The 22,389-nt window shown below is 44.4% G+C and overlaps 1 protein-coding gene across 1 annotated transcript in view; it reads right to left on the bottom strand.

Annotated features, from left to right (window-relative positions):
* The window catches only part of TDRD9 (tudor domain containing 9), a gene marked incomplete at both ends in the record, with an annotated part of 90,458 nt that overhangs the window by 52,251 nt on the left and 15,818 nt on the right, over positions 1-22,389 (bottom strand). The window contains 7 exons of the mRNA XM_080941058.1: positions 298-362; positions 7,724-7,827; positions 9,148-9,312; positions 10,290-10,370; positions 12,745-12,867; positions 13,346-13,567; positions 14,792-14,889. Of these exons, the coding sequence (XP_080797184.1) occupies positions 298-362; positions 7,724-7,827; positions 9,148-9,312; positions 10,290-10,370; positions 12,745-12,867; positions 13,346-13,567; positions 14,792-14,889 (858 nt within the window). The remainder of the gene's footprint in view (positions 1-297; positions 363-7,723; positions 7,828-9,147; positions 9,313-10,289; positions 10,371-12,744; positions 12,868-13,345; positions 13,568-14,791; positions 14,890-22,389) is intronic.

The raw sequence follows: 22,389 nt of genomic DNA, 5'->3' as shown, positions 1-22,389 counted from the left end.
AGAATGCCACACTCACTGCGAACACAGGACAATCACTTCACATTCAATGACCACACAAAGCCATGTTCTTAACAAAGCAAAACATCTTACCAGAAACTGTGAAGCTGACGAGCCTGCCTTACAAAGGTACTCTTCCTTACTATGAATTCTTTGTACCAATGCAAAGGTTACAGACAAGCCAAACTGAGTGACAGTTGCTCATGTTCTCATGTCTAAGAACAGGCGACATGAACACCATTGCTCAAATATGCTGTCCAGAGGATTAAAATTCCAGTCACAAAATTATAACATCCACACCTGGCAGAAACACCAGCACGCTGCTCCGCTCCGACACAAACTGGGCCCCGGACCAGGTCTTGTTCCTGTCAAAATGTGAGGTGAACAAGTTTGAGTCAAGGCTGGCAGAGTCCCTGCTGCATGAGACCCTGATGTTTCAGGCTTTGTTCATGAAAACTCTTGCAGCTCATGTCAGGTAACAGTCTTCAGTTCACATGAACATAGGGGCTCACAGAGGGAGGCCAACCAGGCAGAAGGCCGTGGTTCTTTATTCCCACTGCATTTGCCCATAAGACACTATCTGCAAAAGTTTTCCTGCAAATTTAGATACTGTAATCCAGAACCCCAAAGTACAAACCTTAGAATAACTATAAGCAGACTTTATTAAAAATCCAGATTATTACTACAAAGGATGCTAACAGATGCAGATCTAGAATAACCACTTCTTACTACCAGGGTTATTTCTGTATGAAATAGAAATTTTCTCCTCCACAGACCTGTGGCCCTCCCTGCACTTCATGCCTACCTCTATGCACCCTGGGACAGGAACAGACACAAGGACCCTGCACTGCTCTGCAGCTCATCCCCAGGCTAAAGGGACAGACTGGGAAGTGTGTGAAGAAAGAAGAAGGCTCTGTCAGCTCAGCAACAAGACTGAAAGACAAACAGGACAAAGGGCATAGAGCTGGTGCTGGAGAGATGTCTCATTGGTTAAAAAGCACTGGCTTCTCTTCCAGGGGACCCAGGTTCAATTTCCAGCACCAACGTGGTTACTTATAAGAATCTGTAACTCCAGTCCAGGGATCTGATGTCCTATTCTAGCCTCCATAGGCACCAGACATACACATGGTACACATACATGCTGGAAAAACATTCAGATAGTCATAAAAAGAGTTGTATAGCTGTTTATGAAGTGACTGCTCAGAGACGACAGGGACATGAAGGAGGTAGCCATATAAAAGTCCAAGAAGGGCAAGTCAGGCTGCCATCTGGGAACAACATCCTCAATGGAAGAGAAGGGTATGTGCTAACCCACATGGAAAGGCTTGTCTTCCAGTTCTGGGAGGAGGAAACAGACAGATCTCTGGGGTTTGCTGGCCACCCAAAATAGCAGAGCCTAGCCAGTGAGTTCTAGACCAGCAAAAGACATTGTTTCAAATGGTGTCTGAGGAACAACACCCAAGGGGTGAAAACGGAACACACACACAAGTGCACAAGCACATGCACATGAACACACACACAGAGGGGGGAGATTCTAACAGGTTCAACAAGTTGCAGGATTCAAGTTTAATATCAACATATAAAAATGGGCTGGAGGCACAATGGAAAAAGGCATTTGTTTAACACGTGCAAAGACCTGGGTTCAATACCAGCACTGGGGGAAACAACCATTGGCTCAAAGGAAAACTGTTAGATGAAATCTGACTTATCAAAATGCAAATTTGTACAGCCACTCTGGAAATCAACTGGTGGTTTCTCAGAAAACTGTAAATAGTTCTACCCCAAGATTTAGCTGTACCACTTCTGAGCATATACCCAGAAGATGTCCCACTATACCACAGGGACACTTGCTCAATTATGTTAATAGCAGCTTTATTTGTAATAGCCAGAAGCTGCAAACAACCTAGATGTCCCCCAACTGAAGAATAAATAAAGAAAATGTGGTTCATTTACACAACAGAACACTAGTCAGCTATTAAAAACAAAGACATCATGAAATTTGCAGGCAAATGCATGGAACTAGAGAATATAATCCTGAATGAGGTAACCCAGAGCCAGAAAGACATGCAAGATATGTACTTATAAGAGGACAATAGCCAGAAGCAACCATGCTATAATCACAGACCCAAAGAAACTGGGCAATAACTAGGTACCAAGGGAGGATGCACAAACCTCACTCAGAAAGGAAACTAAACAGTCCTGGGATATGGATGGGAGGGAACTGGGTAGGAGAGGAGGTGAGGAGAGGAGCAGGGATGGTGATCAGGTGGCAGGGAGGGGCAGGAGAGGGCTGAAGTGAGAATGGAAATCGGTTGGGGGGGTCTCTAGGACTAGCTAGAGACCTGGGACGGAGGCCAGAAGGAGAGGACGTAGGAACTCTATGGGGGTGACCCTAGTTGGGATCCCTACCAGAAGGGGATACAGAGACTGAGGTGGCCACCTCCTGTGGGCCAGGCAGGATTTACAGAGGAGGAAGGATGACATTGATTCACCCATAAAACCTTTATATTGGCTGGTTTTGTGTCAACTTGACACAGCTGGAGTTATCACAGAGAAAGGAGTCTCAGTTGAGGAAATGCCTCCATGAGATCCAGCTGTAAGACATTTCCTCAACTAGTGATCGAGAAGAAAGGGCCCAGCCCATTGTGGGTGGTGCCATCCCTGGGCTGGTAGACCTGGGTTCTATAAGAAAACAAGCTGAGCAAGCCAGGGGAAGCAAGCCAGTAAGTGACATCCCTCCATGGCCTCTGCATCAGCTCCTGCTTCCTGACCTGCTTGGGTTCCAGTCCTGACTTCCTCTAGTGATGAACAGTGATATGGAAGTGTAAGCTGAATAAACCCTTTCCTCACCAACTTGCTTTTTGGTCCTGATGTTTGTGCACGAATACAAACCCTGACTAAGAAAACCTTCCACCCAAAATGTGTTCAGCCTACAAGATGTACAGGGATAAAGATGGGGCAGAGAATTGAGGAAACAGCCAACCAGTGACTGCCCCAACTTAAGACTCATCCCATGGGAGAGAGCCAACCCCTACACTGTTAATAATACTCTGCTATACTTTCAGACAAAAGCCTAGCATAACTGTCTCCTGAGAGGCTTCATCCAGCAGCTGATAGAAACATGCAGAGACCCACAGACAAACAAGACGCAGAGCTCGGGGAATCTTGTGGAAGAGGGGGGAATAGGACTGATGAAACTAGACAGATCAAGGACATCACAAGATCTACAGAGTCAACTAACCTGGGCCTATGGGGGCTCACAGAGACTGAACCACCATAGAAGGAGCAGCAGGAGCTGGACCTAAGCCCTGTACACATTTTTCCAAGTGTGAAGCTTCATGTGGGTCTCCTAACAAGTGAAGCAGGTGCTGTCTGGTCTCTGTTCCCTGCCACTGGATCCCTTCCCCTACCTGAAATGCCTGGCTTGGCCTCAGTGGGAAACAATGTGCCTAGTCCTGTTGAGATTAAGATGTCCCAGGGTGGGGTGGTACCCAGGGTGGGGGGCTTCCCCTCCTCTGAGAAGGAGAGAGAGCAATGGAGGGAGAGACTTGTAAGTGTGGAACTGGAAAGGTGGAGACTGTGATTGAGATAAAGTGAATTAAGAAATAAATTACTACAAAAAATAAAAAATGATTTTTAAAAAGTGGTGTTTATCCAAAGTTTATGAAAAGTCAATCACTAAAGTGACCATAGAAAAATTTATGGGGTTCAAGACTAACCTGTACTACATAGGGGACTGGTTTTAAATTATATTCCCAAGGAGCTAGGGAGACAGTAAAGTACCTGCCTCACAATCATGAGACCTGAGTTAATCCCTAGCACTCACATAAACATGCAAGGTCTGGTGACATCTGCTTAAATCCTAGCACTGCGGAGGCAGAGACAGTGGGGTCCTGGGACTCACTGACCAGCCCGGCTTGCACTGTGAGCTCTAGGCCAGTGAGAACCCTTCTTCAAAGGAGGTGGTGATGTTCCTGATAAAATATAAAGCTGTCCTCTGGTCTCCACATACACACATGTACACATGCACACAACACACACAACACACACACACACACAAACACACACACACACACTCGCACACACAAGAGAAAATAAATTTAAAAATAAATAAGTAAATAAAAAATTCCTAAGCTTAGCATGGTGCTGCACACTTGTAATATCAAATATCTGGGAGGCTGAGGCAGAAAACTTGTTGAGCCCAGTTCAAAATCAGTCTAAGAACATAAAAAAAATCCCATTTCAAAAAACAAGGGCTTGGGCAGTGAGCTGGCTCTACGCGCTCTGTGTGGGTAAAGGCTGGGCTGCTAGCCTAACAGCCTGCATCCATCACTAGGACACAAACGTGGAAGCAGAGAACGAACTCCACACGGGTGTCCTCTGACTGACATGTGTACACTGAGACACAAGCACACACACACACACACACACACACACACACAGAGAGAGTAATAGTTTATAGTTTTTATAAATTAAAGAGTAATGGCTGGGATTTTATAAATTTAAAATTATAGTTTACAAAATTCAATTTTATAAATTAAAGAGCTTAGCTGGCAAAATTCTCACTTGCCTCAAACATAAGAAACTAAGTTCAATCCTCAGAACCGTGGTAAAATCGTTGGATGCATTGTGATTCCAGTTCTGGGGAGCAAGAGACAGGAGAGACCTCCACTTGACTGCCAAGTAGCCTAACCTAACTGCTGTGAGCTTCAGGCCAGTGAGAAACCTTGACTCGAAGGAGCTGGGCTGTAATCCTGCGGAGGACATCCAGGGTGTCCTCCAGCCACCACCACCCCACACAAATGCGCGCGCACGCTCACACACACACACACACACACACACACACACACACACACACACAAGCACACATTACTTATTCCCTCATTTTCAGCTATGACCATTGAAAATACCTGCAAACAGTGACAAACCAGTAACAAAATGCAAACCAGAGTCTGGTTTCTTTTTAAAGGACAGACTCACATTACTCTCTACAAGAGCTAGACTCCCTGGAAGAACAGATGGGTCCTGGTATGGAGTAGTGTTAAAACTGGTGAATGACCAGAAACAAGTGTACAAGGATAGGTGGGTCCAGCCCAAGGATGTAACAGACACCCCAAGAAGGCTCAATGCATTTAGGACAAGTGGGGCACACAAAAAATTGACTGAAACTAACAAAAATCCATCAATCCTTTAAAAATAAGACAACAAGACTCATAAATGAAAAGGTGTTTACAAAGAGTTTTTCTAACATAAAGAACTGTTATCTAAATACACATAGAATACTTAAATTAAGCATTAAAAAATACAAAAACAGGTATGGTGACTATACTTTTCATCCCAGCACTTGAGAGGTGGAGGTGGCAAGATCTGTAAGTTCTAGGCCAACCTGGTCTACTTAGCAAGTTCCAAGTCAACCAGTGCTATGTAGTGACACCTTGTCTCAAACAAATAAACAAAAACAACAGATAAATAACTGGATTGAAAAATGGGCAAAGACATGAACAAGCCTCTGTGGAAGCAGCAGTAAGTTAGCACCATGCCCACCTGAGAGCAAAACCCAAACACACAGAGAGAGTTGTCAAAGCATTGGAGCCACAGAGCAGCCATGATGAAAGATGGACTAATGGCTCCTTCAGAAGCTAACCATGTTCCACATGGACGCCGGCAGCTGTGCTCCTTAGACTTTATCCAGTGAGCTGGATGCCAGATCTACATAAAGCCAGCACTCTACATAGTTTGAGGCTTAGGGACAATCAAAAGGACAGAAGGTAAATAGATAAGCCGTGGTCAGTGTGGACGTCAGGGCCAAGGAGATGGCTTGGTGGGTAAAGTACTTAATGTGCAGGAAGAGGGGAAGTTCTTCCCTGAGGAACAATCAGGGTATACAGCACAAAGAAAAAGGAGAACATGGCACATACATTAAGGGCTCAGACAAGAAGCCACAGGAGCAAAGGCTGTTGAGCAGCATTTAACAGTGCTGAGACTCAAGAGCCCACTCAATCACAACACAGGAACCAAAGACACCCACTCCTGCTCCCAGGGCTGAGGCTGTAGGTCATCAAAGACAAAGATGATATCTGAGTTAGCCAGAGCGAAGAGACACCTACGGGGAGCAATGAGACAGAAAGGATCTTTAGCACTGTGGTGGTAACACAAGCCAGGAGGTTACAGGGAAATGGCACCACATTTAGAAAGAGTGCTAAGAAAAAAAGATGCATTTTGTTACATACTAAGGGCAGAGACACTGTGTACACAGTTAGAAAAGTAAAATGCAGGGAGCGTCTAAGAACCTAGAGCTCACACAAGTTGGGGGTTCCTGCACTGAAAATCCAAAATGTAACTACTCTAGTGTCTGACTTTGAGCCTAAAAATGTTTTTGAGTTTGGGGTGTTTATGGATTTAGCCACTGAAGTCTGAAAACACTCCAATGAAAGAAACATCCTGGTCCAAGCATTTGAGGTGACAGAAGCCCAGCCTGCAGCCACCAGCAGTGAATACATGTAAGAATGAGAGCCAGTGTCTGTAGCCACTGACTACCGGGTCCATCCAATGCCTGCAGCTTCGAGTCATGCTATATACAGTAAAGACACAGGGGTTTTAATGTATGCATTTGCATGTGTGTACATGGGTGGGGGAGTATGTGCGTGCAGGAGTAGGGAGAGAGGAGGGAAAAGGAGGAGGAAGGAGACAGGAAGAAGGGAAGAAGGAAGGAACTAAGGGATGGGGAGGAAGGGGAGACTGTGGGAGGAGGTGAGACAGAAAAGTGTGCCAGCTTTGGGTTTCATCTTCAAGAACTCTGACCACCTTTTTCCAGACAGGGTCTCTCACCAATCAGGACAGACGGACATCAGGGCCACCTGCCTACCTCTTCCCAGTAGAATTACAAGCACATACCATCCTGCCTGGCTTTTTCCCTCTAGTTTCTGGGGATCAAACTCAGGTCCTGCAAACCAAGCACTTCACCGATGCTATTGCTGCAGCTCAAGTTTTTATCTGCTGACTTAGATTTTTTTTAAACAAGGATGAAATTGAAATAAAATAACTTTTTACCCAAATAAAAGCTGGGAACATTTGCCAAAATAGTCTTTGGAAGGCAGAATTTGGAATGAATGAAAATCATCCAAGGTAAGAAGTCCAGATTTGACATGGATTAATTCAGGGATATCCCAAGGTCTACAGGAAAAATGTCACCCAGCCATCTAGCTTTGGCTACTAAGGGAGGAGAACGCACATTAACATTATTTGTCTCTAAAATAATAAATGCTATTTATGAGATGCAAACTAGCACTTAGAACCTAAACAAAAAACCCTCAAATTAAAAAAAAAAAAAAAAAGCTAAAAGAGCAAACATCTAAATTGCCTATGGGGTGTCAGAAAATATTCCTGAAACAAAGGCAAGCAGAAAAAGCTGTATGACTCCTACATCTGAAAAAGCCACCATCCCACTTTTTGGCTCAATGCTAGCTTAAAACAAACAACAGTCTTAATGCTGCACTCAGCAGGGCTTTGACTTCTGTTAGTAGAAGTTTGCAGTGACCGTGACCGCTGTGTGACCGCTGCAAAGGCAACACAAACCTGAAACCCCAGCACCTGAAGGCAGGAAGACCACAGCTCAAGCCCAAGTCTACAGCTATTCCCTTAATACTGTAAAAACACTACGTCATTGCAAAGGAGTGAGCAGAGTTTCAAGTTATGCACGTGGAGCTGTAGCTGGAGGGGCTCTTACCCACTCTCCTTCATGTCCAGGTCATCGAACATCTGAATTAGAGAGACAGCAACTTCATAGACATCCTTTGTTATCACTGGCTCCTCCAGACGATAGGGGGGGAGCTGAAAAAAATAAAAGAAACAGAATAACTAAATAGAGAAAAATGCTGGCTAAGATGTGTGTGCACACCTTTAGCCATCACTCTAAAAAACCCTAAGTAATATAATAATAATAATAATAATAATAATAATAATCAACAATACTAATAATTCCATTCATAGCCACTCTTGACCACTTGGTGCAGGGATCCCTGAGATGTGTGATGTTGAAATCACTGGCAACGTAGATGGAACCCAAGAACTCAAGCAGAGACTACTTTTAAGGCACAAGGTAAACTGCATTAGAGGCTCAGGGAACTTGGGAGTCGTTTCCTATTCCCAAGTCAGAGAGAGCCCTTCCAGGGTATCAAATCTCTGCCTCAAAGAGCACCACCATCCCAACAGCTATGCACAGGAACTACTTCATCTCCCATTGTGCCCTAAGAATACCACGTGACATGCAGCTGTCTGCCAAGGCTTAGAAGATTGCTAGACTACTTTGAACATTAAGCAAACCCAAATTTGTCCTAGTGGCTTAGAATTTCTCTGGGGGGGGGGTCCTTTATACAACACTGGGCACCAACCTCATGCAGTCAGGCCAACAGACCCATCTCTGCACAGAGCTCTGCAGGAGCTGAGGCCACAGCCACAGTGTTTCTCCAATCCCACAACAGTTTCCACAGAGTCTATTAATAGCCTTTCTGTGTTTCTCACCAAGAGTAAGAAAGCATTTTTTTAAAATAACTGGATCAACTACAATCTGCGAGACCCCATACATCATGTTGTCCTGGACATGCAGAAAGGAGTCTTTATGAGGCCAGAAGTTAGTTATATATGGAAATATTCTTTCAACCATTACTTAGCGTAAACTAAGTCAGCTAGTATTGGGAAATAACCATTTCCCAATATATTATAATTCTAGTAACTTGGTTATGACAAGCTTACTTTGATTTAAACAAAGCAAGTGTCCCACATGTCTACATCTGTCCCCAGTCTTCATTGTCACTCTCTACTAGAAAACATACACCTAGTCAGAGTCCTGTCTCAAGTGCAATTACCCATCCGTAAGTGAATCTCCAGTTACAGCGACTGAAATTCGAAGCTTAGACTTTCAACATGAGTGAGGCGTGATACCAGTCTCCATGATTTCTATGATGTGCATATTTACTAGCTCACAGCTGTAACAAAAGCCCAGTCTTTTCCTCCCTTTTTTTCTCCACCCCCTTGCTCCCATGTTTCTGCTCTGACAAGTTCCAAAAGGGCCTCCCAACCATACCTGGGGTATTCAATTTGTCAGAAACCAAAGTCCATTCACTATAAAAGAAGCAACGTATCCCAACATACCCCACTATGATAAATGTGCCCCAAATCATTAAGGTAATACTCTTCAATAGCGTGGGGCTTGCCTTCCACTTCAAAAACATATGCAGGGTTCATCTTGTTCTGAACGGGAACAGCAAAGTAGTCTGCAAACTGCTTGCAGTTGATGGTGGCAGACATGAGGATCACCTGCAGGGAACAGAGCCCAGCGGTGAGTAGTGCCAGCCTCCTCAGAGCCCAGGCCCACTTGCTACATCCTCCCACCCTGGACAACCACTGAGAGGCCTTTTATTTACTTATTGTTTTGTTACATCCTGACCACAGTTTCCCATCTCTCCTCACAGTTCCTCTCCCACAATTCCCCTCGCTCTCCTCTCCAGCCACTCCTCCTCTATTTCTCTTCAGTAAGGGTGGCTTCCAATGAGTTTTAGACTATCTTGATTTTTTTCTTGTGTAGTATCTAGATTATAACGGTATAAAGTATGCCCTGGGCCTCCTACCAGGCAGGATCTGGAGTATGATGTTTGACAATAGAGTCCAGGAGACTGTATCTGTCTTAGGGTTTCTATTGCTGGATAAACACCATGACCAATAGCAACTTGAGAGGAAAGGATTTATTTCATCTTACAAGTCTTAGGTCAGAATCTATCACTGAGGGAAGTCAGGGCAAGAATTCAAGGAAGAGACCTGGTGGTAAACACTTAAGCAGAGACCAGGGGAAATGCTGATTTCTGACTTGCTCTTCACGGTTTACTCAGCTTGCTTCTCATGCCATTCATACACACTTGCTCAGAAATGACACCTTCCACAGTGAACAGGGTACTTCCACATAGACCATTAATCAGAAATGCCCTACAGCCTTGCCTACAGGCAAATCTTTTTCTTTGGGTGGAGTGGGGTTCTCTGTATACCCATGACTGTCCTGAAACTCTCACTATAGACCAAGCTGGTCTCGAACTCACAGAGATCCTCCTGCTTCTGTCCCCCAAATGCTGGGATTAAAAGAGTGTGCCACCAGCACTGAGCAAGGCCAATCTTATGAAGCCATTTTCTCAGTTAAGAGTCACTTTGCCAGATATATCTAGGTTTGCATCACATTGACAAAACCGAACCAGCACAACATCCAACTGTTAAAAAGGGAGAAACAATGAAATCTAAAAATTTACCTTCACAAAACGTGAATTTGTCCTCAAGAGTTTACGGACTACCAAGAGCAGAAAATCCATCTCCTCCGTTCGTTCATGTACCTACATAAAAAGAAGGCATCAAGAACACACGTGAAGGCAGTAAAGGTTGCACAAACAATCCGTGTAAATACAAGGTAAACACAGTGGGTCTGTAATTCCAGCATCAGATGGTGAAGACAGGAGACTCATCAGAGGAAGTTGCTAGTCATCTAGGCAAGATCTGGCTTGATTCAAAACCCTGCCTCTACTAATAAGGTGGAAAAGGGACCAAAGATGCTTCCAGATATCAACCTTAAGCTTCCATAATATAAGCATGTGTATGCACATGTACCTACACATACATGTGACAACACACACTGAAACATGCATATCCACAGGCATATCACACACACGAAAATGGAATTTTACAAAAAGAGGCACATGTCACCTGATGAGAGAGGGTAAAGAGGACCTTCATGCCCCTAGATTTTCAACTAAACTAGGTTTCTCGGCTCAGTACAGGTCTTTAGGGGACTCATGCCTATTCGGATTAAGAGTGCACAAACAGCATCTGCCCACAATCCAGAGGGTATCACGTGGGTCACTGTCATCCTCAATGTTCCTCTTTGGGACCCACTGGCATTAGAGCAGAGCAACGCTCAGTTCCCTGAAGCCTGCCCGCTTAACAGCAACATTCCCAGTGTTGCTGATTCCTCTCCAGTGGTTTGTCATTCCAGCAAGTTGAAGTTAAAGATAAACCAGTCTAATGCTGGTGACAGAACTGCAAGTCATGTTCCAAGATAGAAATAACTGAAGAGGAAACTTCTAGTTCCTTGGAAAGTCAGTTATGTCAAATGATGTTTTTCTGGGGCACACAAGTAAAAGGATGTCGTGCTAAAGCAAACATGTGAAAGAATATTGTCCTGAAGCAGACACAGGTAAAAGGATGTTTGGATATAGCAAGCATATGAAAGGACACTTGATGAAGGAGTATAAATATGACCCACAGACAGTGGGAGACAAGCACTGAGCCTTGGTTTGGCTTGGTCCGTTTCACTATTCTTTGCTAAAGACACAAATGTATTGGTTCGCCTTACATAGTGTTGTTGAGCACAACATAGTGTTGTGATAACTCTGACATTGAGAGAAACTCGCCCAAGAACTGCTCTCGAGGTTCCTGAGGCAGCTTCCTGCTTCTGCAGATTCACCTCAGGATGGTTGGTGAGCCTGGCAGTTTCTTCAGGATTGAACAACAGTTGATGGTTCATGTGTGGTGTCTGCCTGCCTATAGGACTGGTCCAAAACTGTTGAGTTGTGTTTGGTGTTAGCTGTGGGACAGATCACTCACCCCCAAAGAACTCCACTTCCCCGCAGATTCTAATAACTTTTCTCTTCCACTACTCTGCTGGGTGGTAGGCTAGAGGAGAAGTTAAACCCTTATTAAAAATAGGTTGAAAAAAAACTGTATGCCCACAAAGAACAGAAGCTTTGGATGGGTAAGAGGCTGGCCAGTCAGAAGCTGGTGAACCATATCAAGCAAGGTCAGAGTCTAGGGCAAGCAAGCAGAACTTCAACAAGATCACCAAGGAGCACACGTGAGGCAGCAGCTCCAGTCCTACTCAAATGCAGATCCAGACTGAGCCACTCAGGGATCTACAACTTCTCCATCCACACCAGCCTGTCCCACCTAAAGCAGTAGGGCACGACCTGTTTCCAAAAGAAGCCCAGCTGGGTTAGGACACATGACAGCGCACTGAACAGTAGGATTATATCCAGATCTCTCCCTGCTAATGGAAGGGAACAGCCACTATCTCTCAAGACTGACAAGGCTTTACTCTGTAGCTAATAATGATCTTGTCCCCAATGTCTCAGCCTCACAGACACAGCAGAAATGCAGAAGGCCCTTTTCAGAGTAGATGAATGCATCTTCCCTTTATTAAAGTTTTTCCTGCAGTACTGGTGATTAAACTCAGAGCCTCTCATATGCTAGGCCAGTACTCTACAACTCAACTACACCCTCAGCACATGTTTTTAAAACTATTGTCATCTTTGATTGACTAGCAGAAAGTCTGCCTCCATATGTGGGCTGAGGACAGCAGTCTCCAGCAGGATGGCGAGCATCCCTTGCAACTCCTGCACCCTGCTGAGCTACAGGCCAGAGGCAACTCAAACCTCAAAAACACAAGTGAGGGAAAGTGCTCGAGTGACATCTCACAGAAAGCCTGTGCCAGATCTGATATGTGGCTACAACCTGCCTATGGCTCTCTGCTCTACAAAGCAACCCTTTCCTGGTCCTCATCCCATCTATATTTTGAGAGACAGAGAACAAAGAATAAAGCAGATAGTTCACCCTCACAGGTATAGAAGGATCAGAAAGAACCTTATTGCAAGGACACAGGATGGCTGCCTACAATGCCCTGGAAATAAGGTCCTGCCCAGACAGCAGAGCACTCACCTCATCAATAAACACGTGTGTGAATTCCACCAAGCTCTTGGCACTGACGATTTTCTGCAGCAGGACTCCAGTGGTCATGTAGATTAACCTCGTGTCTTCTGTCGCTATTTTCTCTAGCCCGACCTAACATCGAGGAAGGAAAAGGGAGGAACGAGGTGTAGGTTTCACTGGCTCCCATTTAACTACCCATATCAATGTCCACTTCACTAAGGGAGGAAGAAAGACAGTTACTGTGTTTCAGAAGATAAGTGGGGTCCAAACAAAAAGTCGTGCTCTGAACGGATTCTTTCCTTCTGTTCTGGGCAAAGATTATCCTATGCCATGAGGCTGTCCACAAGGTATGTGACACAACCTTTTATGTTACAAAGGTCCAATGAAAAAGATCAAATAATAAAAAGCACCAGGGAACTCTCCTTTCTCCCCTATTCAACTGCAGGAGGAATTTAAAATTATTTTCAAAAATTTTACTTTCAATATTTTTTTAATTATAGCATAGTTCTGGTCATTAACTTCCAGTAGAAAATAGTTATACAGTGACATCAACTTACATAGAATAAAAAACTAACAAGAAGAGGATGCTCACTTTCTCTGTGTGTCTCACCTGATAGCCGACCAAGCCACCCAGAGTCCAGGAGCGCTCCTTACTGATCCACCTGGCAATACTGCTGGCCCCTATTTTCCGTGGCTGGGTGACTACGATGTTGCAGAAGGCAGAGCGCTGCGTGTAGTGGTCCAGGACATACTGTGGAAGCTGCGTGCTCTTGCCGCTTCCTGTGGCACCATGTATGATCACCACAGAATTGCTTTCTATCAAGGAAATAACCTGAAATTAAAAAAAAAAAATCACCTGTCTTGAGAAGACTTCCAGGCCGGCTCACCCTAAACTCAGTCCAACAGCCTCACATCACAGAACAGATCACTTCTCCTATCAACTGGTGACTGGGTGTCAGCTGGATGGCTGGTTTATGACACAAGGCCACACTACATAGCCCCAAGTTCTGGAATTGCAGGTGGACAACACCACACCCTGTGTGTAACTGTTGAGAGCTACAGAAACCAGGCTGAAGTCACTAGAGCTTTGTGTTTCAATTTCTTTTTTTTTTTTTTTTTTTTTTTTCAGAGCTGAGGACCGAACCCAGGGCCTCGAGCTTGCTAGGCAAGCGCTCTACCACTGAGCTAAATTCCCAACCCCTGTGTTTCAATTTCTTGTTTCAAAAAAAAAAAAAAGGGAAGAAACTTTCAAACTTGATTTCTATGGTTCTAAGTCTAAATGTCTGTTATTTAATAGATACTACATGCAATTCTACAAAAACAAAAACAAAAAAAGCCAAACCTGTCAATATAGTTACGTGACTTTAAACTTTCATTTCAAGTCCTTAAGATAAATTTTGAGCAATTAGTGACACTGTCCCTTACAGCATGTTGTCATATTGTAAAATCCTAGTCACTCTTCTAACAATCCGCAATGGCCAGCAAATACAGATAAGTGTGAATTTCCCAGCCTAAGATAATGAAGTAGATCCACAAAAGCATGACTCAGTCTGGGACATTTCCTATCTTATCTACAACTCTTTTTTCACTAAATTAAGTAATGGTTTAAATTTACTTACTTCTAACCATACTTAGCAACACATAACTAGTCAGTCATCGACCCTTCCTACTCCTACGGGGCCTTGGGTGTGTGCTCTCTTGCAAGTCAGCCAACAAGCAGAAAAAGAGAGCAGCAGCCACACAGCCCCCAGTGTGGGACCAAGCAGATGCTGGGACATAGTCCTTCTCCATAGCAACACCTGGCTGTGTGCTTCTTACACAAAAAGCTCCACCAGGAAGGGAGAGCATACTACTGTCTGTTTCAGTGTGACAGATCACAGGTGAGTAAACCTGTGGTATGTCTGAGCAAGTCATACTCGGGGTTAGCCTAGGCTCTGCGGAGGTGTTTTGTGCGACTGCTGGCTTTTCTTCCAGCTTATGTACATTAATCCCCCACATGTTACCAATAGTGTTATGCATTATTCAAACAGCAAAATCACATTAGGAAAATTTTTACCTCTTCTTTACACCGGTTTATAGGCAAATCGGGGTATTTGTAAGTTGTCTCTGGAATGCACGTCACATTACTTAACTTAGCCAATGGTGACCTTGGACCTGTATGCAGACAAAACAAAGTTATTTTGTAGCTAAAAAGCAAGTAAACGGGGGTTGGGGATTTAGCTCAGTGGTAGGAGGCCCTGGGTTTGGTCCTCAGCTCTGAAAAAAAAAAGACAAAATAACAAAAAAGCAAGTAAACAAGCCAATGACCTATCTGTGTATATGTCTTGTCACATATACACACACAAGTGCATGTGTACACAAACAGACACAGATACACACACCCCTACACCTGTGCTAAATACATTCTCTACACACTGACAGTCCTTCCCCCTTGGTGGGTCTACTGTTACTGATGTAGGCAAGCAACCAAGAGGCTGTGGCCCTCCATCCCAGCCATCAACACTGTTGGCCTACACAGCCCAAGTCAACAGAGCCGACACACCTGATTCAGCACCTGATTCTACAGCGGCTCACTAATGTGAATTCTGGTGACATACACAGCAGTGACATGTACATTTCTTGCTACAAGATGAATCATCGATAATTGGTGACAGAGCAATCAAACACAACTCACAAACTATGGGCTCAGTGAAACAGGTTTGTTTGCTTTGAGGACTCTCTTTGATTTGGTGTCTGTCTGACCCTGTTCAGCATTCCCTTGTAAACCAGTGCACCTGCTCTGCCCAGCCTTCAATTCGAAACTGCCTCTGGTCACCACTTGGCAGAGAACAAAACACTGGAATTCCTGCAAACCACCTTTGCAGATAAACATGTTCCTCCCGCTTGCCTTCACTGACTGAACCCCTCTGCCTCCGATAGTTCCCTTTCTCTCTTTCTCATCCTTTCTGGTGTCTACACCAATCAGCTTCTTATTCCCACCTTAAAATCATGTGCTTAATCTTTCTTTCACCATTAGTCTAACAATGTGTCAGTAAAGCATTACTTTTTAAATTTTTTGTGGTGCTGGGAATCAAACTCTAGGCCTTGCATACACATTTTTACACACATACATACGCACACATTTCAATTTTGGAGAGTGGCAATAGAGATCAATCAAACCTTGGTTCTCCCACACACTCCTTCTCTGACCCCGGCTTCTGCATCTGGATTCGACTGTGTGGTACTTGCTCTTAAGTTCATAGGCAGCACATCTGTCACAATCTGTCAACGAAAAACTATTCCTTCCTGGGAAAGCGTCCCCTTCCTAAGACCTCCCTTGCCCTGCTCTGTGTAGGCCTCTGAGCACCTTCCCTCCACACCGACAAGCTCACAGAAATGGAGTCTCCCAGCTTCTCTGGCACTGGCCAGGTTGGGTTTGTTTTTTGTTATTTCAGTTGGTTGGTTTGTTTGGGGATGGATACAGTATGGTTATTTGTTCTTGTTATTTTGGTTGGTTGGTTGGTTTTGGGTGGGTATGATATGTTTGATTGGTATTTTTGACACTGGATCTCATGTAGCCCAAACTGGCCTTGAACTCTCTACTTAGCTAAAGATGACCTTGAGCCCAATTCTCCTGCCTCTATCTCCTGAATATGAAATTGCAGGCATGAGCTACCACACACTGACAACATTGCTTTGCCCTGAAGTTTTTTTTAATGTTAAATAATTTTATTTGAAAAATGAAGACAAACAAACCCTGTCATCCTCATAGACCAGGCAATGGCATCCAGTTCTGGTAGAAACTGAGCTGGAAAATACCAGTATGCTCTCAGGGACACCTACGTCCCCAAGCTTTTCAGGTTGAGTCCTTGCTTTCCTGTAGTCAGGAAAGGAAGAAGCCACCACATTTGTGAGGACAGACACAGAGAGGGCAGAGAAGCAGGCAAGCAGCCAGGGAGAAGTGAGGATGAGGACCAGCCAAGCATCCAAGGACGGAAGGTGAGGACTTTCAGGGCAGCAGGAAAGGAAGCGGGTCTATATTTCTGCTAAGAAACCTTGAGCCTGATTCATGGTGTTACTAAAGGAACCTTACTGCTCTGATAACCTGGATGTGACTTACAGGACTTGACTACATCCATTTTGAAGGTTGCTACAAAAAAAAAAAAAAAAAAAAAAAAAAAAAAAAAAAAAAAAAAAACCCCAAAAACAAAAAAACATAACATTTTCAGGAAAGAAAAACAAAAGCCCTTGGCACAGTGTCTAAACCACAGGCTTTCTCCAGGCAGCACAAGATATCACCTGACAGTTTTAGGTCACTGGCTAAAGCAGACCCAACCCAGAGCAAGCCTTGCCTTCCCTGACACTGCCCCAGGGTAGACAGGAAAGCAGGGAGCAGAAATGTCCACAGCTGTGTGACTGATGGATTTGTATAAATAAAGTAAAAAGAAAAGCATCAACAATAATTTAAGGCAAGCCAACAAATTACATGTGACAAACAGAAGTCTGGAAGTAGATAGAAAATAAAAATACTACAACTTCAGAATACGCTGTTCTAGGTTTTCCACTTTCTTTGTTATCAGAACCTCAAAATGCTTCCTATGAACTGGAAGAACAGAGCCAACGACCCTGCTGCTCTCCCCATTTCCCTGTCTCAAATCATCAAACAAGCTAAAATCTGACACAAGTTCAGAGGTCACAGGCTGTAGCAGACTTCACAGCTAAGCTCAGCCACCTGGCCGCCACGGAGAGTGAGGTTTACCCCAGAACCTGACACTGTCCACCCAGATAGCTTTAGACACTGTCAGCCTTTGATCCCAGCACTTAGAGGCAGACAGAGGTGGGTTGCTATGAGTTCAGGTCAGCCTAGCCAGTTACGTGGTGAGACAGTCTCCAAAAACAAAAAGAAACACAAACAAAATCTAGATACTATCCATACAAAAATTTACTGAATTTATACCTTAAATAGAAAACTAAATCTTCAAAGTAATAGTGTATTGTTTTCTCTGAGGGTGGGGTGATGTTTTATATTCAAAACTGAGCTCGGCTTGGAGGAGGTGACCTGTTTCTCTCCTCTGCACTTCACAAAGGCTATTCTGTCACAGGATCAGAAGAAAAGCTTCCAGGGGATGAAACAATCATTAAGAGTACCCCACACCGGAGCTAGGAAGGTGGCAGGGTGGCTGTGCACACTGCTCCTGCAGAGGACTCCCACTCAGTTCCCTGGATCCACATCAGGTGGTTCACAACCTCCCAGAACTCCAGCTCTGGGAGGATTCAGTACTTCTGGTCTCCATGAACACCAGCACCCAAGGGTTACACTCACACAACAGACACATACGCACAGTTAAAATATTTTTAAAATATCTCCACATTCATAATGAGATCACTGCAGCTTCTATAAACTACTTGCAGACACCATGCAGGACAAATGACTATGGCCAGGTAAAAGCAAGGACAATGAGAAGGCCACAAGCTGAAGCCAGGCCCACCCTGGTATGAAAACACTACCTACCTACTTAGTTTCCATCTTTAGGAAATCATTCACTTTTAAATATGAAGGATTGTTCTAATGTAGTGTATGGAACTCAATACATATCCTTGAATTGTCTCCATAGAAACAAGTTCTTGAATACCAACAAGTGAAAAAGCATCAATGCCACACCAAACTTAGTAATGTTTTATGAAAGTATTCTATTATTCTATTATATAGTAACTGGATATATCAGCATATGGCCTAGAAACAGAGGTATCAGACCTCATGACTCCACTGTCGACAGACACCAAGCTAGAAATGGCTGTGTTATTATGGAGGGTCTTATCCAAGTCATGGGTTCCCCTTAGCTCTTCTCACTTTCACACGCTCTCGTTCCTTCATTCTTGAAATACGCGCACCAAAGTCCTTTCCCTGGCCTGTATGGAGACAGCCCTATCCCTCTGCCTTCTTCCCAGAGCTGAGAGTTTGGCCATTCCATCAGATCAATACCTGGGGTTCAATCTTTCCCCTTTGATCCAGTTTACCTGTTAGATCAGAGGCCATCTTGAAGATGCCCCCAGCATGTCTGGTCCCACTGTAAGGCCTCCCTTGAGCAGGCAAGTGCCTCTGGTACCTCAGCCTTCGTTGCATGCCTTACCTTTCATAGCAACGGCCAGCAAGGGCCACTGTAATGAGGGATGCCATCCAGACTACTCCAAAGAAGACAAGCACACCAGGGCTACCCTCATCCCCCTGACTCTTCCTCCCAGCCTCAGTGAGAAGGCACACATCAAATTCCAGCAGCAGACAGTCACACTCACTCTAATGCATTCTCCACTCAGTTTTTGCTTCTTTGCACCTTGTTCAGGAGCTACGTGTCACGTCACCTCTTCTGGGGAGCAATAAGAAGCACCTGCTGTCCCCAAACAGGATCAGTACCACCAAGGTATAGAGCTTTTTAAGGGCTTCATGAGGCCAGAAGACCCACAAGCCTCTCCTCTCTGCCTGACCTTGTGAGGTTTCCAGGGCATGCATCCAACACTGCTCTGATGATCACAGCTATGATCATTTATCTGTGACAGGAAGTTCTAGTGTCACTCTGCCACAACCCTACAACCTGAGGAGTACCAAGAAACTGTCTAGATCAGGTTGGCTCAGGCAGTGTCTGTGGAGGGCTGTCCTGATGGTGGACTGAGTGGGCAGCCCTGAACTGTATCGGTGTGAGGAAAGCTGAGCAGCAGGGACAGGCAGACAGCCATGTGCACTGCTCCAGCTGCAGCTGTGAGAGGTCTAGGGCTTGACTCCTACTTTGCTTTCTCCTTAAACAATAAAAAGAAATAATTTTAACACTAGCATTATAGGTAAGTATTACTACACCTAAGTATATAGATGAGATTACCAATAAGCTTGCTTAGAAAACAGAGTTACACAGGACGAATTTAGCTGAAGAGCATTGCTTCAAATATAACTTTAAAATCAGCAGCTAACTGGACTTCCTAGAAACTCTAAGAGTTCTATGCAGTAGAGAGATGACATTCGGATTTGGGTGTACTGGAGATCTCTTCTGAGATTCGTTCATCAGGAACATCTGCTCATTAAGTCCTTTCCCTCATCACCGTAAGTGTGAGATGCTCAGAGCAGCTCTGATTTGTTTCTAAGATAATTGTGACTATTTCCCTGCACTTGTGAGCCACTTGACTGCTTGAAAGATAATAAATACCTGCAATTTCTGTTTCTGTACCACTTGCTTTGCTACTCAAAAATGTATCACACTATGGGAGCCTGGAGGACACCCATAGTGAAGCAGTGTGGGGCTTGGGTGTGGCAGCAAGAATCCACATGAGCTGTTCAAGTTTTACTTATGCCATAAACTCCCTGAGCCACAGCCAGAGGTTAGAGTAGCGTGATCAGTACAGTTCCCCTTTCCAATCCAAGGGCATGGAGTAAATTCTTGCTAGAAAAGCTAATCTACCCTTACACCCTCAGCTAAGGGCTGAAACCTGGAGGAAAAGACAGATAAACTCGTTCCTGCCCTACGTTTCTTTTTGTAAGGGTTTTGGTCACAGCAAAGGAAAATGCAGCTAGGACAGTATCCAAGCCAGAGGAAACCGAGATGCAGAGCCTCTTAAAGGCCCTGAAGGGAGATGAGGCCGGCAGAAGACACCCACTGAAGCCAGGACAGAGAAAGCAAAGCACTAAAGGCTGCTTCTGCCTTGAGGTGAATAAGAAATGACACGAAATAAAATGTATCACACAGACCTTAAAAAGTTAAAACACAAAACTAAAGGAAAAGATGTACATAGGTAATGTCTCCAATTTTCCAGGGCAACAGAGCACAGCAATCTATATCACCAAGAAGCTCAAGTGAACACCAAGGTTGGGGGCTAGTGGAGCACGACTGGGCATAGACTGTACTTCCTAATCTTTAAAGGGGCTCAAAGCGTATGAGGAAACGTTTCCATAACTGTTACATCCTCAATGGGAGTGCAAGAGAAGGGGGCAGGAGCGGAGACAACGCTTCACGCTCAGTGGGCACAGGCCAGTCCCTAAGAGGAGCCTCTGTTCACAAGAAAGACCCAGCACAAATAAAACACCGGCAGTAACTCAGCCCAGACGCTCACCAGCACCCGGCCAGCGGAGAACCATGTTCAGCAGGAGGAATCAGCAAGTCCACCCAACTCAGGAAGCAGTGGAGGGTGGGTCTGTGACTCTTAGACCAGTCTGACCTACACAGGCAATTTCAGAGTGAAGTCCTGTCTCAAAAAAGTTTTTTAAAAGATCTTTTACGTTTTATTTCTACATTTCTATCCTTTAAAATTCTGTTTTAATGTTTAAAATCTAGTCTTTGCATGTGTGTGTGGTATATATACATCCATGAGCTCTTGTTAATAATATGTGTGTGTGTTATATGTACATTCATGTGCTCTTGTGGGTACATTTATGTGTGACCATGAGTGCACATGATCAGATGTTCACATGTATGTGGAGGCCAGAGATCCACGCCATGTGTCTCCCTCAGTCGCTCCCCTCCTTGGTCTGTGAGACAGTCTCTCACAGAGACTGGAGTCATCCATTTTCTAAGCAGTATGCTGCTGGGATCTGCCAGCCCCTGCTGGCAGCCTTGGGGCCACAAGTGCACACCACCACACCAAGCTTCTATGTGGATGGGCGAGATCCACACTCAGGCCCTCATTCGTAGGCAGCAGACACTTCACCAGCTGCACCATCCTCTCAGCCCCTTCCTAAGTTATGCCACTTTGTGTTTAGAGACAGGGACTCGCTGGGTAACCTGGAACTCGATTTGCAGACCAGATTGGCTCAAAGTCAAAGGTTGAGCACTCACCTCAGCCCTGCAAGTGCTAAGATTAAGTGAGCACCACCAAACCCAGCTAAAGAAACATTTTAAGTATTCTTAATTAATAGTAATTTAAAAGAATTAAATAATGATTTAATCTTCAAAGAACAGGATATTTAGGCTCTATATTTAAGTTTTAAAAAAATTTCCTTGTCACACCTTTTCCTCCCCTCTCTTTCACACCCATGTCATGAAAAAAGGCATCAGAAAGTGAAGAAGACTGTGACCTGGACAGTCACATTCATCATAGTCAGGTGTCACTACAGTGATTTTCTTGTTTTTTATATATTCATTATTCAAAATGTTCAACATCATTGGATAATCAGAAAGATTATCATAAATGGCTGGCTATTTTATGATTGATTTAAAAGAATTTTTAAATATCATGTATACCTCATACATTTTAAAAATCAAGACTGTCTAGAATAATGTTATGTCCAGTGGGAAAGCACAGAGTGTGTGTTTTCTGTCCTGTTGGAACCCCGTCTGCTCACTCCAGCCTTCTCTAGCAGAGAGGTATTTTGTAACTGATCAACCCGCTTTGCTAGGTCCTCCTCCAAGGTCCATCTCTAACCAGAGGTGGTGAGTGCCCCTTTAGCCCTTTAGTTCTGGAACTTGAGAGACTGAGGCAGGAGCAGTGTTGTGAGGTGTGGCCTGGATCACCCTGTGGCAAAACAAACAAAAACGTCATAGTTTATATACAGTCTCACCGTTGTGGTTTTACGTTCCGTGGGATTTAACAAATGTTCAAAGACATTAGGCATCATGACGGCCCTGTAACAACAGTTTCACTGTCTTAAGAGTCCTGTGTGCTCCACCTGCTCATCCTCTGCCTGGCAACTCCTGA

This window comes from Micromys minutus (genome assembly GCF_963924665.1).
Source record: "Micromys minutus genome assembly, chromosome: 1".
NCBI classification, from domain to species: domain Eukaryota; kingdom Metazoa; phylum Chordata; class Mammalia; order Rodentia; family Muridae; genus Micromys; species Micromys minutus.
Note: the sequence above shows the minus strand (reverse complement) of the source record. Positions and strands in the feature narration are given on the sequence as shown.